The sequence below is a fragment of the Haliotis cracherodii genome, unplaced genomic scaffold (genome assembly GCF_022045235.1).
Source record: "Haliotis cracherodii isolate W230 unplaced genomic scaffold, xgHalCrac1.p SCAF_28, whole genome shotgun sequence".
In the NCBI taxonomy this organism is placed as follows: Eukaryota; Metazoa; Mollusca; class Gastropoda; order Lepetellida; family Haliotidae; genus Haliotis; species Haliotis cracherodii.
In genome coordinates, this window is record NW_027266284.1 from 2,796,029 (window position 1) to 2,813,429 (window position 17,401).

Sequence of the window (17,401 nt, forward strand, 5' to 3'; positions counted from 1 at the left end):
TAAATGAAAATCCCTGAGTAACCTGACAAATCTCCATATTACCTCACTTAAGCTAAGGTCACTGCCTGTGTAAGTTATTGGATCATGTGAATCAAGTGATACTCCTTGGAAGTGTAGCATGCTCAGCAATTTGTTGCAGATTTAAGACAACATGATTAAATAATATAATTGTGAGAAACTTTCATGTTATTTCTTCTTTTTTAACATTTCAAAAACAAAATAATGGAATATTTTACAAAAGCAAACAAAACGATAATGTTGTTTCTTTTGGCTGACTTGTGAATCGAGCAATGTCATTAAGATAGTCGTAAATCAGGTTTTTTTATACTGCTGTTTTAAGATAAAGAGACCCACTGCTATGTTTAGGTAACGTCGATTTAAAATTATAGAAATTACAAGTTAATGGTTGCAACAGTTCGATTGCACTTTGTGTCTGTGTCTGCCTGTTACAATGCTGCACTCTGTGACTAGGATTGTTGATTATCACCAGTTACTTTGTCTAATTGGTCGTTGCAAAGTCATGATTGTGAGGAAACTGATACACTCCTTACATGCAGACTTTACAATACACGCTGATATGTTTTCAACAATCTCAGGTTGTCTCTTATAGTCTGAGATCAATGAATATTCCCATCATGGGAACTATCATACATCTGTGCATTTGACAAAAAGAATATGGAAGTCTTATGGTTTTATTAGTTTCATACCACCTGTAAATAATGTAACTGGACAACTGTGGGATCACTGAGGAAGATGTTTCAGGAGCTTACAATCACAGTCTCTGATGTTTGGATGAATTTCTACACACATTTCTGTGACAAGGTTTCATGTGTGAGGAGTACTGAGAGCTAAACATGCTCTGGTCTACTTCCAGACTATGTCCTCCACAGATTGCTGTTTTCTACAGCTGACTGGCTTGGCCCTGTATTGTCACTACTCTCCACACTGAGACTCACTGCAGGAGACAGAGTGGCTGATGTGTACGACCTGAACCTAGATCGTGTGTACCTATGTCACTGACTCCAAGACTACACACTGCTATCAGTATGGGAAACCAGACACTAAATTGTGATAACATACAGAAACGTGAAACTGATTGAAATCTTCTGTAAGATTACAATGAACGACAAAACCTTGATTTTAACCTGTTGAAATTTTGTCAAAAGCTGTAAACACAGAGATTGTTTAAGCGTCTTTGAAGTAAATGTATGAGCTAACACTAATGAATAAGAAAGCTATCACCACTTGATCTGAATTTGTCAGGCCTGGTTGGGAATTATTGAGAGTTATTTCATGTTGGTTAGAGCCTGAGGGGTTAACAGGAGATTAACTCAAGGAGATTGTGACATGCTCAGTCAATTTAAGAACTGCTGTGAGCAGGAAGGAAAGAGTAATGCACATGCTTCTCCTAAGCTTAAGGTGTACATGAAGTTGATGCTAATCAGCACAGCTGGTAGTGTAGTGGTTAAGGCCAACGTCAGTCATGCCAAAGACAATGGTTCCATTCCTCACATGGTGAAATGCTTGAAGCCCAATTTTGGTGTCCCTTGTCATGATATGGCTGGAGTATTGCCAAGGTCTTCAAAACGTAATGTACTTATTGAAGTAACAGCACTGAAGAAGTGATGGATTAATATCACCAGTCGTGAACAGTTCATGAACCTACCCTAAATCAACAGCTGACTAGTCTATCACTGACCATATACCTATCTACATGATCATGTCTATTGATATTTATGTTTTATCAACAATGCATGTTCTTGTCATGGTTTAATATTTGTACAAGAAATATAAAATGATTAAAATATTAAATTGTAGTTCACCATTCTAAACAGGCTTCAACAACATATTCTTAATGACAATTATATTTTTTTATTTTATATTATGACACTTACATAGATGAGCATTACATGTTCACATTGTGTCATATGTGATCTTGCTGTTGTCAGACCCCCTCAGCCCATTACAGGGCCATGATCACCCACTCTATTGAGCACTTGGCAGTCAATGTGTTTACTCTGCTTGCTATACAATGTAATAGGTGACCAGTAATGTTTTGCTGTTAGATATTGGATTTACCCTTACCTGAAAGATTTGTCAGTTCGGTTTCACATTCATGACTCAGCGAGTTGAAGTTTGTTGTTCTATTCAATATCATTATATGGAGAAGCTTATGTTGTATATCTTGAATTTCTTCATTCAACTAAATATTTCTTCTGAGAAACTACACCTTTAACAAGCTTACAAGAATTTAATATCTTGTTAGCAACTAATTTGAGGTCTTGATTTGCACAAAACCTTCCCCATTTAAGTCTAGTCTGAATCAGTTTGGAGAAGACACTTTGTCATGGATAAAGTACATAACAGAAGAAATGCAACTTTCCAAATATGCCTGATGAAGAGTTTGCATCGGTAATGCATGTCCAGGTTTACTATGGTTGATACAGTGGATGAGACAATGAGCAAATATTGATGAGAAGTGCATAGTTCCAAGCCTGGCTGCCCCCATGGGCTGAGCTGCTGTGTAGGGCCATAGTTGTGTTGAAGCAATCTACCCTGTCATGTTGAACTTCTTCGTACAAGCTTGACTTTGTTCCACCTATATGTATATGCTTATGTGCTATTTATGGCATATTTGATTAATCATAGTAGGTCAGTGAGTTCCTACAGCAGGTGTGTAATCTCTGAATCAATACAATCTATAGTTTGTTCATATATATATATATATATATATATATATATATATATATATATATATATATAAAGAAATAGTTTGTTCATGTTATACAGAATGACAGATTCAGTCATGTTCAGATACTCAACCTAAGATGTAGTTCTTTAGTCGGTGAGATTAGCAGAATATGCCCAAGGTTTGCATCCCGTCAGCCTGTCCTGTGCTTCAGCTACATTCAGGATCAGTCAAGACTGACTCAGAAAATACAGTCACCCTATATTGTACATGATACGTGCTTGTCCAATCAAATATACTTGCCCACATTGTATATTTATGGTTTGTGCTGTTGTGCATTTCACTGTATATTACATCAGGCTCATTGACAAACATAATGTATGCCATATTTGGAAGAGCAAAATAGTTTTATTAGTTATTGTGATGATACCTGCAAATCCTATGAAGACAATCTGCAATATTATTGAATCATTTACAGATACACTGACACATGACACAACAAATATTGTTATTCACTGCAATTCCAAAGAAGACTTAGCAATGGATTGAAGTTGAATGCAAACAGAAACACAATGGAGAAATTAAATCCCTACCTTGCCTGTCTGCTTTGTGCATAGGCCAACAGTAGTGCGTAGGTGATACAAGGGGAGCAACTCTTGCCAACTTATTTGCAACATCTTTTGTATGTGTACATGCTGACTATTTGTAAATAATTATTGTGCTACACACGATTGTAATGATCTTGATAACTGGACAAAGTAAATCAGGAGCATCTTCTACACAGACAATTGTCGTGTGCAGCAAACCATGTCAGCAATGATAGACAAGGCAGCATGATCTACAGCCATCTCAGAAATGTTGTAGGATGTGTGGTATCGTGCTATGGAGTATTGTCAGCTCGCTCATTTGTATTTGACAATAGATATAAGTGCTATTCTTGCCCATTGCACTGCATATTTATTTGAATTTTCATAGATGTGCAATATACATTACATACTTGTTCATGAAACTGTAGGCTTATTTACTTACATTGAAGGAAGTACTACAGTATACATGGTATATATGTATGCATCATGAAGTTTGCATGCTTATCAAAGAGATACTTGTCAAGACTGAGTTTGAAAATTTGTGTGGTATATTATTTTTCTACAGGGTTATGGCCCTTGCTTCGTGCTTTTCAACTTAGTGCATATTGCATGAAATGGGATCAAGTTTTCTCAGAAACTACTGACGTTACATGGTTAAAACTTTGCATGCTTATCCATGAGATGCTTTTAAAGACTGTTCGAAAATTGTTCCGTAAATTATTTTTTCCCAGAGTTACTTCCCTTACTACATGTTTTTAGATTTTGAATATACACAGCCCTTGATACTCGTATGTAATTTTAAAAAGTGCATAGTGTCTGCAATGGGGACCAGTTTTCTCAGAAACTACTGAAGAGATTCTTATCAAGACTGAGTTCAAGAATTGGTGCCATAAATTGTGTTTTTAAGACAAAATTAATTTCACATTTGATCATTTTTCCTGATGACATGAATTGACCCCAGTGCCATCTCTTCTTAAGTCTTTATAGGACTCTTTTTTATGGTTTATATTCACTACTATATGAACAAACAAATTTCTAAGGTGCTTCATGGCTGGGGATAGTGGTAACACTGTTTTCTTGTTAGACAGGATAACCCCATTTCACCATTTCATGGTTCCATGCCCTTATGGCAAGGATTGTTGCCCATGCTATCAACCACTGGGTTACTTAAACTATCTTCCATTATTTACACTCTCTTGTAATATAAAACTGTATTATACTCACACAATTACTCTGGAATGAAAGATATTGATGTATTACGGAGTGAAAAATATTGATTTATTATATACATATGAATGAAATACTGGAATTTATCAGTGACGATAGATCAAGTTATCAGTCACTAGTGACTGATATAAACAAAGTGACGGAACTACTTCTCTCCTGAATCAAAACATTAAAGAGTTATCCCCCTTTGTTTACGTCAGATGCCGACTGTACTCAGTCTCAACCGCAGGTGCATAACTTTTCTTCAACTGACCACAGGAACTTATTGACGAGTCTGATGTCTGGAAATAACGTAATGGCAATGTTAATATCACTCTTGCGCCGGACATGCTTCGCCAGACATTAGGCACAAATGGCGACCACAGACGTACCGCCGAGGCGAGAAGCGCCCGCTTGAATTTTCCGAGAATTGAACTTTCCTTATTTAATTCATGACAGCAAGCAACAATGATTCAGTTACAATGTTCAGGGTTCTATAATTGTATTTATGTCAACTTTCATACTTATCTTTGAGAAAATTTGATCAAATTTGGCGGATTTTGTAAGCCTGGAGAGCGCTCAGCTGATCGTTCGACACGGTCACAGTACTAACTGTTTATGTATTCCTACGCTAATAAAATAATCGCTGTTTGAAAATGATTTCTGTTTTCATTTTAAACAGGAATGTTTAATTATGACAAACAAATATGTCCACGGAACTTAATACTCGATATGAAATAATATATTTCGCATAACATATATTAACAGGGCTAGTTTTATTCACGAACTATATTCTTTTCGCAAACCCCCTTTATACGGCGGTGGTAAAGGGGCGACAGGGAGAACCTAGAAATTTATCAAACACTGTTTTCGAAAAAATATATAAATTGCAAGTAATAAAAATAAAACATGTAAATAATAAATAGAAAATTCAATGTGTTTTCTCAAATACCACTTTTATCTCATCTCGTGAAGTGGGGAGAGTCTAATATTAGACTCTCCCCACTTCACTCAATGAGACAAAAGTGTTATTTGAGAAAACACATTAAATATCCTCTATGTATTACAATTGCTTCCCCTACAATAGTACTATATCAATAGGAATTTAAATTAATGCGAATAGTATTGTCGATTGTATACAATATTGATAGTTTCAATTATTCCCATTAGTTAAATAAAACATAAATTATGCAAAGCTGCTTATGTGATGGTTAGCAAGGATAACTACGATTTCCATTTACTTCCCTTTGAGGGGGCACGGGTGGCCCAGTCGTCTAAGGCGCCGCGATTCGCTGTGCAGAGTTGCGTCCCTTGGGCACGCCAGAAACCTATGATTGTGGGTTCGAATCCCGGTTCGTCCCGATTATGTTTCTAGGTTTGTCAGCACCATACCCGTGCTCGTGGGTTTCACTGAAGTGGTAAACGTCTGAGACCTGCATCACTTCAGGCTTTCCTCCCACATTAAGCTGACACGCCGTGATATAACTGGAATAATGTTAAAAGCGGCGTTAAACCCAACTCACTCACTCACTACTTCCCTTTGGTTTTAATACTGACAGGGAGAAAAATGGCCATCCATTTCTATTGCATTGTTTAATGTAATTAGTGTTGGGTACTATTGCAATACAAATACAAATAGTGAAAATAGCCCCAATGGTCACCCCTAGAATTACAGCATGAATCCCTATTGCATAGTTCAACACTTTTTCATCATTACATTGAAGTCCTGGTTTCAGAATTTGGCCAGACACCAGTGGTGTAACTTGAACCTCAGAGTGTTGTCATTTGTGTGTTGTAGAGTAATATCAGTCTGGATTCATGGTCTCACTATATTCTGTCTTGTTTTGTGTCATGTATCAGTGTCTGGGAGCCCCAATTCCTTCTCATCTGTCTTTGTCTGTGCTTTGTGCTCAGACCTAGCTAGGTTATTAGCAGATGTAGAAGACATAGATAGATCTTCCTGTATCAATGTTCCAACGCTTCACTCACTGCATGCACACACAGAAGGAGGACTCACAAATATTTAAGTAGGAATATACTTCATGGTTCAAAATGTGACCCGTTCCCAAATAACAGTTGCATAGGTGCATAAGGAGTCCAGCCATGCCTTGCTTGGGGGTATTTATGATGTGCCATTTCTGATGATGCCATGTTGGCATTATTAAACACCATGTTGTTCCCCGGGCCACCATTGCTGCCTGAGACTGCTGCTGCTGTCTGTTGGGAGTGTATTCATAATAATGAAACAGGATATGGGCTGCAGAATAGTAATATCTGACACAGATTGACCAGCCAGTGAGCAATGGCGATGTGAGATGCTCTTTTGGTCTGACTCATGAATTCATCAATATGATCCTGCTGAGGTCATGCCAGGACAATGTTGTCTAAAAAAAGTCTGTTTGCACTTTATGTCCCTGAATTCTTGTTAGGGGGAACAATTTATCTGTTATAGGGTCAGTAATACCTAATGTATGATGATTAGTTTTATATATCAATAAGGAAAGTATTTTACAAAACTTAACACAGTTATTTTGAATGAAATGCTTTGTTATGCTTCTTCTTTACATCTTCTGTTTTAGTTTCCATAAACATTTATGAATGAGGAAATAATCTCAATTACTGCCACCATCTTCTTTGCATATTTGGACAAAATATTGACTGGATTTATTCGATTTTGATATTGAAACGACCAATATAAGACATTTTAAAGTTGTAAATATACTGGTATTAATTAATTGGTTGTGATTGACAATGAACAAGATAAATATTGATCAACTAAAGGTTGAACATTGAATATGATTTCTATACTTACTAAATTTAAACATTCCTCCTTCATTGTCCTCAATTTCAATTGTGCTTGCATTATAAGAAGGAAACATATGACTGAATAAGATGTGATGAGCAGCCTTGGATGATGTATTTGAATATTTAAACAGGCCGTGTAAATTTGCTTTGGCTGTGTTTCTATTTTGTCCACCAGTGGGGATCACACAGGTTTGTTCAACTCCAAAGACTTTTGTTCATCATTGATTTTTAGGAACTTGTAGTTTGAAATCATTGATTGCCTCCAATATCCACCAGCCTTCATTGGGATCACTTTGCTGGTTGGCCTGTGTGCAATTGTTAGTCGATAGGCCATTTGCACTTGATTGGTGATTATTAGTAGGAGGCTCTACTTCCTTCCACTGTCACGGTGACATGTCACTTGCGTAACGGGGGACCTGAGCTTCTAGGATACCCACAATTTGATTGAACCTAAAACAAGCTGATCAATTTGAATTACATTGGTGTCTTGCCAACTTTCTACAGTGTCTTGTATGGAACATCTAGGTGCTTTAGATGGTGTTGCACACCAGGGTAATAGTTACAAAATAAAATGTTGACTTCTGTGTTCATTTTGTGTTGAACCATTTTGTGTTTAGACTGGAGGTACCAATTTCCTTTTTTCTAACAAACCCGACATAATAGACACAAGAATAGATAGTAAGGCTGAAACTTTCTACATTCTGTCAAGTGTCCAGTGTTGACATATTTCAGTTTGGTTTCTTGAATTTTTGAAAAATTGTTCAAGGACAACTGTAACAAATGCATAAAGCAAAAACCTACTTGTCCAACGTCTGACATACTGTGTGTCCTGTGAGTCAGCAAGGTGTTTTCCTATCCCTGAGACAGTTGACACGTATCTATAGGTTTCATCAAGGACTGACTGCTGACAGGTGTGGGAAACTGTGTTTTTTCCTCTGGTTAGAAATAGATCAGATCCGAAGATAGATGTTTGGGATAGTTGGGTATCCATTCACTGGTCCCAAATTCAATTCCACACATGGGTACAATGTATGGAGTCCAATCTGAGGCTGTAATAATTATGAACAGAGCATGAACCATAACTGACTCCCCAATATTTTAGCTGTATTATGTAGTGCCCTCTTATCAACTGTATTATACTCATCTTAGTTTCTTATTTGATCAGAATTTTCTTGATTCATGCAGGTATTTGAAATTGGGGAAAAAATCTTTGTGTTTCTGTTTCCTGTTTAAATGGCCATTTACCTACTGAGATTCACAGCACAGTTTTTCTCATGTGTGACACTGGAATCTTCCACCTTTTGTCACAGAAAATAAAAGACTTAAAAATGTCTCATTACAGGAAGTGGTATTGATGTCATATATGATCTATTTATTACCAGTACATCGGCATACATGAAAGTGTTAAGTTTTTGTTTGTATGTACAATTGCCTCTGACTGTGAAATGACAACTGTAAATGAGCATGTGAGGTAGTCTGCATGTGGTGTGGCCAGCAGGTGCTCCCTGTAGTCACTAGCCACACCTCACCAGCCACATCTAAGGGCCACATCTTCACACAGACTGCACTATGTCCACCTTCCATGTCAGCTGGTAACATGACGGAAAACACTCCACATGTCACACACATTCTTATTTGTCTCAAGTTGTGGATTATGTCTATTGAAGGCGTGCAATCTTGGAGGTGGACTCATTCAAAGTATCCAATAGGCAACCCAGATTCCATATTGTTACATTTGACAATCTGAGCATATTGCTGTCTTGTGTTTTGTATACAGTTCTGTGCCAGTTCTATAGTCCAACATGAATGTGATGTGTAATTTTCCTAAAATAGGGACTGATGACAAGGTTATTGAGGTGCTTGTCACCTTGTTGGAAGACGGTTTCCTTCATTTACTCAGTGTGTTGTTATTTGCACTGCTGGTCATCTGTTGACTCAGGATCACTTGCTGTCAATCAAACATTCATTATTATCTGCTCATGGAGCAGACCAGTATCGTCTTACTCTCAAGCTGTTTCATAAATATTTAAGGAAGGAAGCAGGAATTTAGTAAAGTGATGAATCATCGTTTGGGCTTGACTGTAACAGATATTGCAAGTTATTTTCCATTTCAAGGATGTCTTCCATCTATGCTTGCCATGTGATGAGGAGCACCTGTTGTCATTAATGGATAGTGTTTTGAGGTATTGTAAGTGAAGTGTGATGTGATCAATATACACTGACAGGGTTGAGCTCTCCTTGAACAGACTTAACAGAGAAGCTATAGGCACCATGGATTACATTTATTGAACTCTTCTTTAACCTTCACATGGAATTGAAACAAGGCTGTATGTTTATGCAGCTCCTATACACGACGAGGCACCTGTAAGATGGGTCTACCCAGGTTTCCCGGGACTACTACTTTGGTTATTGATTTGAAGCCATGTTATCAAATCCAGGATAAATTTGAAAGTGTTACACAAGTGATGTGTGCCAAGTTTCTGTTGTATGGCTAAGACTGGGTATTCCACCAGGTTAAGGTTGCCTGGCTGAATCACTGCGGTGGCCTGTACCTATTGGCTCTACCCAGACCTTGCAATTGATTGACACAACATGTAATCGTGACCCTGTCAACATTTTAGCAGACTAAGTTGTTGTAGAATTCATGGTTTGCAGGCTTCATTTGTATTCCTGCCAGATTCAGAGTTGGACTTTCTGTACTATGCTCATTTGTGAATGTCACCCAGACATTTAGGTCATCTAGGAACGGCTTGTGCTTGACTGTTTTTGTTTCTCATTGTATTGTTAGATGTGATACTTTCAAGGAAGAGAAACTATACACAAGTACAGTTTTGATACATCTCTCTTCAAAACGCATTTGTTCATTTGTCGGTAAAGCTCATTACTACATACTTGTTTCATGTTGTCAGTATAGGAATCATCATAATAGTTGCTTGGCTCATAAGTATTGGATTGGATTCTGCAGTGAACACAAGAGGGAATAACAGGTGATTTCAAAATGTGTATTGTATATTCCAAGTGATAGTTGCAATGGATGCTATGCTAGAGTGAAATATTCTATCAGTTAACTCACCTAAAGCAGCCATGAAAACCACAACGTCCCCTCCACTGGTGAGGATGATCTTGAGGTGCTTCACCTGCCACACAAACAAACAGGTCCGAGACAGGTAAGTCAGTCTGCACACCATGAACAAAATTAGTAATCAACACAATAGCAAGGAATATTTCTGTTCCGGCTGCCTCTGTTTGTTGGTTAGCTAGTTTAAGGACAACAAGTACTTTGGGGGGATCCCCCATCTCCGCTTCACTTCTAGTATGTCCATCACACTGTTCCTTCCTTTGCTGTTTGATTTGTCTCCATAAGCTTTGTACACATTATTGATCATTATTGGCTTCAGGCTATTTCAAATTTTCAACAACTGTTTTTGTTGTTAGTGTTGAAATTTATTGAAACAACATTTTGGTCATTACCAGAACAGAACTCATAATTTTCCATGTATTCTTGTAAGACTGACATGGTCGACCATAGGCTAAAGTGTAGCCTTCAGCTGTATCAAATTTGTTCTGATGAAATGTGTGGTAAGTTATTTTTAGAAAGTTTAATATAAGAATGCCATTTTGCACACACTACACATTATTGAAACTTTTTCTCAGAGATCTGATACCAGATGAATTAAAGCATGGAGTAATTTACTTCCAGATCATTTTAAGCAATTGTAGCATGCTGGTTTCTATGGTAACTATCTGGAATAAACATGCTGTAACTGTATATCAAGTAATAGTGATCTTCAGATAGTGCCAGAATCCTTATGAAGTGTTTTTTATGAACAATGGCAACTTCAAGATAACTGCACAATTCTTTGTTGTTATACAGGTTTTCTTGATGTTCTGAATCTCTTATCTGTTGACATTATGAATAATCAGACAACAAACCATAGGTCGTGACATTTACCTCTGTACAGCTCAAACAATTCCTATTTCATTCCATGACCATAATGTATGGAGGTGTTTTTGTCAAGGGGTATCACTGGTTCAACCCCTCATTTTGTACAGTATTGATCCATTCTGTTGCTGCATTTTGCCAATGTCACTTTGCCTAGTTATTAAGAAGAGGGATTGATGTATGGTCTAACTTCCAACCGCAAATCTATGTCAACCTTCTTGAGACGTAGCTGCATGTACTATGTGTTGTTACCAGGTTACTGCTTGATTAAGTGAGAGGATAATAACAATGACACTTAGCTTGTGAAAGACATTTGACACAAAATGGTTGATGTTTATGAAAGGTAGGAAGAAACATCCAAACCATATTTCCTAGTTGTGTGATGTTCGTTGTCTGATGTGAAGGTGCCATCAACTTGTTCCTTAAGAATGCCTAGAACGATGCCATCTTGTGTAACTCTTGATCCAAATAAAGTGTATTGACTGTCTGGTCCTCCTTCCTTACCCTCCCAGCATTACTGAACACAGCCATATCCATGACTGTTCAGCTTGGAGGCCTGTATGTCAGCCTATTGTTAGTTGCTGATAACAATGTACTGTCCTCTACATCCTCCCACCTCTCTCCCACTTGGGTCAAGTTTCAATCTCATTAAGAAGACTTCTCTTTTTAGTCAACATTCAGCTTCTGCTGGTTCACAATTAATTCTGTTTCATAGTTGACTTGACTGACATATCAACTACTGTGTTATGAATCTTCATTTTACCATGTTTCCACATTCATTAATATCCATTCCAATTTGTAGGTGATTTCTCATGTTATTTTTGTGATTCTCTCACATGCTTGTATAGTCCAATACCACACCAATCGATACACTGGTAGTAAATTTTATGCATATTACTGGAATATGTAACAAACAGCTTTCTCGCAAATGCTGCTAATCTAATCGTGTATGACAAATTGTTAACCACGGTGGAATTAAGTAAAACATTTTCATAACTGTAGTCTGCTGGGCTGACTTTCCCGAAGCACAGCTTAGAGATGTAAAACAGCCCAGCATCAGGTTATATAAGATCCATCACATTTTGGTGAGCGTGAGGTTGAGTGTGTTAATTGATGGATATGGCCCGACATCCACCCACCCACCAGTGGGCAGTGCCCCCTTCCCCCCACTTCTAGTGTGCCTCTCTTCCTACACCAAGCTGGCTGCTGCTGCTACATACACTGTATATAAATGGAAGCAGTTTAGCCACAGCGAGTTTTCCACTCAGTGACGTACACCGCTGCAGGTCTGAAGAGAAACCTCAGTGATTTGATTAGATAGGACATTATGTATCCGTCGCAAGATTAAGATGTTGTCTAAAACTGATCAGAATTTTTTTTGCTGTTGGATGTGAATAGCAGATTAAGGAAGTGAAGTTGTGGTAGGGCGGAAGGCAGAAGAGTATTACTTATGACAAAAAGCCTGTGGGAGCGTGTGTTACGTGCTAGATGTGAGGACTAGTGGAGGCACTTGCTGGCTGCCATTTGGTGGGAATGCACTTCAGGTGGACTGAGAGCTTGGGAAATATCGGACACTATGTATATCATCAAACAACTGTTTGACTGCTTCTATATCAAGTGGACACCACATCATTTTCACAGTGACCGAGGAAGGTATGGCTGAGGTAGTTGTTGGGGAATAACATTATGATGAACAGGATTAGGTCATTTCACTCACGTTACTCTGTCTTTATATGAAGGAATTTGACCAATTAGGTTTTCGTAACTGCAGATTAGTGTCCTTTGTTTTGTCATTTGCTGGATCTTTTGTTTTTTATGCGTCAGTTCTGATTTTGAAACAGAAAATTTTCATATGGCATGTATGATGACTGACGCAATCATCTTTAGTAAGCCCTTTAATACCTTCCCTTGCTGCTGGACATGATGGTGTGTATTGCTGATGGAAGAGGCATCTGACTGTGATGCAGCTTAGTGTCACCAAATTCTCGAAGCAATACTTTCAGCTTGGGAGAGTTGAGTTATTTACATGTCTGTCTTCAATTCTCTGTTAGTGTTTTTTAACCACCTTGTCTCTTTGTTACTCTCTGTATTGTTGATGTCGAAATAATGTGCTACTCAATAGAAAGGACATTATTAGATCAGTTTCATCACATCATTTCTTTCAAATTGACTTACTATAATTTTAAACTTTTGAAGGACACTTAGTTTATCACTGGTAGTCATTCGTTTGGCACTCATTTCAGCAGATTCTGTTTCAATTATTTTTTGTCAGTCAGTTTTGTACGAAACTAAGGCCTAAGTTAATATAAAACAAGTACTTTGGGGACTGACTGCCTAAATACAGCACACATGGTTTGGTGATGTTAGTTGGGCATCCAGTGCTATTTGTGTAGTATTCATTAAACAGGGAAACTTGTTTTTTCCAACTTTGCAGTCGGGGAATTTTTTGACAGCTGGGAAGCTCAATCTGTTTGTATTTCACAATGTGCATCCTAATGAGGAAGCTTTGTCTACACAGCGATCAAGCATTTCCAACTACAGTGATCCCTTGCTACAACACTATCTTTGGGGTCCAAATAATGGATGAGCGTTATAGACGATCAACGGTTTAACTGAGGTGGAGTTGTAAGGGGTATATTACCAACACAACAGTACATGCTCTGCCTAGTGTTATTTTAGCGACAGTTTTTACTTTATGTATTTAAAATTATGAGAACCATAAGTGTAGCACTTTGGTACATCTGATTGCTATTGCAGGATATTTTTATGTATGGAAAAATTTGACCATTCAGTGTAGGGACTTCCCGCACTACATTTATTTCAATTGTGAAAATGTTATGTTGACATTTTGTAGTCCAATTGCCATAAATATGACTTTTAACAATTCAAAATATGGCATTTATGAAAGATATCCGTTCTCTTGAAACTAAAGTTCATTTCAAGATGTCAGTGGCAGTAATCTGACCATGTTGCTGTAAATAATGTGCAATCAAATTAATGTAAACAATATAATAAGAAACTTTGCATATGATTACCAGAGAAGACTACAAACATAAGCCCAGATAAACAATGAACACATTTTTATAACCGGATAGTATAATAATGGAATTATATTGCGCACTTCAGTTCAGATCTGTGGACTGGTACTTCTGGTATAACATATCCTTGCGGTGATCAGCTGATAATGTTTGAGATGGAGAAAACATCATGTCAGTGTAAAACTTAAGTTTATAAAAAAATGTACCGGGTAAGTAAATTGTAGTAGCCATGAGTTACTGTGCGCTATAACTGAGTTAGCGCTATATTGAGTATTCCCAACAGATTGTGTGTTACCCTGAGTATTCAAAACATTTTGTGTGTTACCCTGATTGTTCCCAACAGTTGTTGTGTTACCGTGATTGTTCCCAACAGTTGTTGTGTTACCGTGATTGTTCCCAACAGTTGTTGTGTTACCCTGATTGTTCCCAACAGTTGGTGTGTTACCGTGATTGTTCCCAACAGTTGGTGTGTTACCCTGATTGTTCCCAACAGTTGGTGTGTTACCCTGATTGTTCCCAACAGTTGGTGTGTTACCCTGATTGTTCCCAACAGTTGGTGTGTTACCCTGATTGTTCCCAACAGTTGTTGTGTTACTGTGATTGTTCCCAACAGTTGGTGTGTTACCGTGATTGTTCCCAACAGTTGGTGTGTTACCCTGATTGTTCCCAACAGTTGGTGTGTTACCCTGATTGTTCCCAACAGTTGGTGTGTTGCCCTAATTGTTCCCAACAGTTGGTGTGTTAGCCTGAGTATTTAAAACAGTTGGTGTGTTACCCTGATTGTTCCCAACAGTTGGTGTGTTACCCTGATTGTTCCCAACAGTTGGTGTGTTACCCTGATTGTTCCCAACAATTGGTGTGTTACCCTAATTGTTCCCAACAGTTGGTGTGTTACCCTGATTGTTCCCAACAGTTAGTGTGTTGCCCTGATTGTTCCCAACAGTTGGTGTGTTACCCTAATTGTTCCTAACAGTTGGTGTGTTAGCCTGAGTATTTAAAACAGTTGGTGTGTTACCCTGATTGGTCCCAACAGTTGGTGTGTTACCCTAATTGTTCCCAACAGTTGGTGTGTTACCCTGACTGTTCCCAACAGTTGGTGTGTTACCCTAATTGTTCCCAACAGTTGGTGTGTTAGCCTGAGTATTTAAAACAGTTGGTGTGTTACCCTGATTGTTCCCAACAGTTGGTGTGTTACCCTGATTGTTCCCAACAGTTGGTGTGTTAGCCTGAGTATTTAAAACAGTTGGTGTTTTACCCTGATTGTTCCCAACAGTTGGTGTGTTACCGTGGTTGTTCCCAATAGTTGGTGTGTTACCGTGGTTGTTCTCAACAGTTGGTGTGTTACCCTGATTATTCCCAACAGTTGGTGTGTTACCGTGGTTGTTCCTAACAGTTGGTGTTTTACCCTGAGTATTTAAAACAGTTGGTGTGTTACCCAGAGTATTGCAAACATTTGGTGAAAGACAGATGATCGGCAGCTCCCTATGAACCTGTCCATTACATATCAGTATATAATGTGGCTATGTGTCAAACTACACAAGTGTAAATGCTGGGGGACTTGCTACAACATGTACATTGGCATTCTGTGCATTAGGGGTGAATGTGTTGTGGTTACGAAAGTGATGATGACTAAACTGTATAATGTCAGGTTACACCCATCCTCAGTAACAAGCAGGACATATAGACAAATGTGTAAAGTTTGTCCCAGCTAAACTGTCTTAATGCAGCAGTCGACAAGTGTGTAAAAGTGAAACCTTGTGGCAGACCAGTTTGGTCTACGTTGATTAGCATATTCCCTATTGAGTGAAGTTTTCCAAGGGAGTCATGACAATCCTGTCTCAGTGCAATGTGAGTCAGGTGCGATACTTCCTGAATGAATACTGTGAACTGTGTTGGAATTCCCACAACCTGGTTCCTGTGTAGTATTCTTGAAACAAGTTGTCATTTTTCACTATACCCTGATTTCCTGCAGTTATATTTGTAGTTATATTTTTTTGTATAATTTTTCTTTGAGTTCTGTTTAAGCCGGTATATGTCTACTGTTACCTTACCCTGTGTGAAGTATCGTGTGCAATACAATCAGCCATTCTCTCTGTATATGCAGTCATTCACTCTAGACTCTAGTCTTAAGAAATTTATTTCCTAACAGTAATATTTGTTGGTCCATGTTTTAGGAATCAAATGCAATAGTCCCTGAAAGATCAATTTCTCTTCTCAAATCTTTTGGCACTAACTGTATATGGGAAACATGCAGTTGATGATAATCAGTATGATCTTTAAACAAAATGTTCCTGTGGACAAATCGATTTGTCAACTGTCATGTATTTTACAGGGTTTATACAGACTTGAAAAAGCCTTGAATTATAAGGTCCCTCTTGAAAGCCTTGATTTTTTGAGCTTTTTGAAAAGCCTTGAATTTGTACAAAATGACACATACTTGTTAATCATTGTATTAAAGCACTTAAAAAATATGTACCAACGATGTTATAGTGAGATTTATCACCATGACATATTTGTGTGCCAAAGGCCCTGAAGAATTCATGACAGACTTAATTTATGTTTTTTGTTGGGTGAAAAATAAATCCTGTTGGGATGTGTGATGGGCACACTGTTTTTTATGTCTTACGACTAATATAGAGTATACTGGATTTTTAAAAATATTGACAGACTACGGCTGATAACTCAACTTAAAAAGCCTTGAAAGTGACCGTTGGCAGCCTTGAAAAGCCTTGAAGAGTTGAATTTTTGTGTTCCATATATGCATGAACCTTGTTTTAGTAATCATGAAATAGTGCTCATTTCTATTCTGAGAAAGCTGCAGAAATTCTTCCTGAGATTTATATATGTGGTTTCTTTCAGTGATGGGGGTTTCTTGTCTCACAACACGTCACGGGACACATATCCGGCACCTGCTCCAACCAAGGTTGTTAACTTCAATTCCTCAGAAGAGAACACCAGATCGGATCAGTACTATGATATTCCTGCATATGAAGAGTATATTGTGAGTATATACACTGTGTCCTATGACCATAAAGGCAACACATATTATCAAGTGATTGTATGTACAATTATTTTGAAGACATGACTAGACACTGTGTCATGACAATGTTGTCATATTGTACAGCGTAGTGTA

The 17,401-nt window shown here is 37.9% G+C and overlaps 2 protein-coding genes across 26 annotated transcripts in view; one reads left to right on the forward strand and one right to left on the reverse strand.

Moving 5' to 3' along the window:
- LOC139473379 (calpain-7-like) overlaps window positions 1-17,401 on the reverse strand; it is a 366,786-nt gene that overhangs the window by 157,415 nt on the left and 191,970 nt on the right. The gene's annotated exons all lie outside the window — the stretch shown is intronic.
- The window catches only part of LOC139473360 (tyrosine-protein phosphatase non-receptor type 4-like), a 187,095-nt gene that overhangs the window by 82,807 nt on the left and 86,887 nt on the right, over window positions 1-17,401 (forward strand). For all 25 annotated transcript variants that reach the window (XR_011653942.1, XR_011653944.1, XR_011653935.1 and 22 more), the window contains one exon: window positions 17,128-17,269. Coding sequence is in view for 6 of the 25 variants with exons in the window: in XM_071255897.1 (XP_071111998.1) it covers window positions 17,128-17,269 (142 nt within the window). In the remaining 19 variants the exon portion in view is untranslated. The remainder of the gene's footprint in view (window positions 1-17,127; window positions 17,270-17,401) is intronic.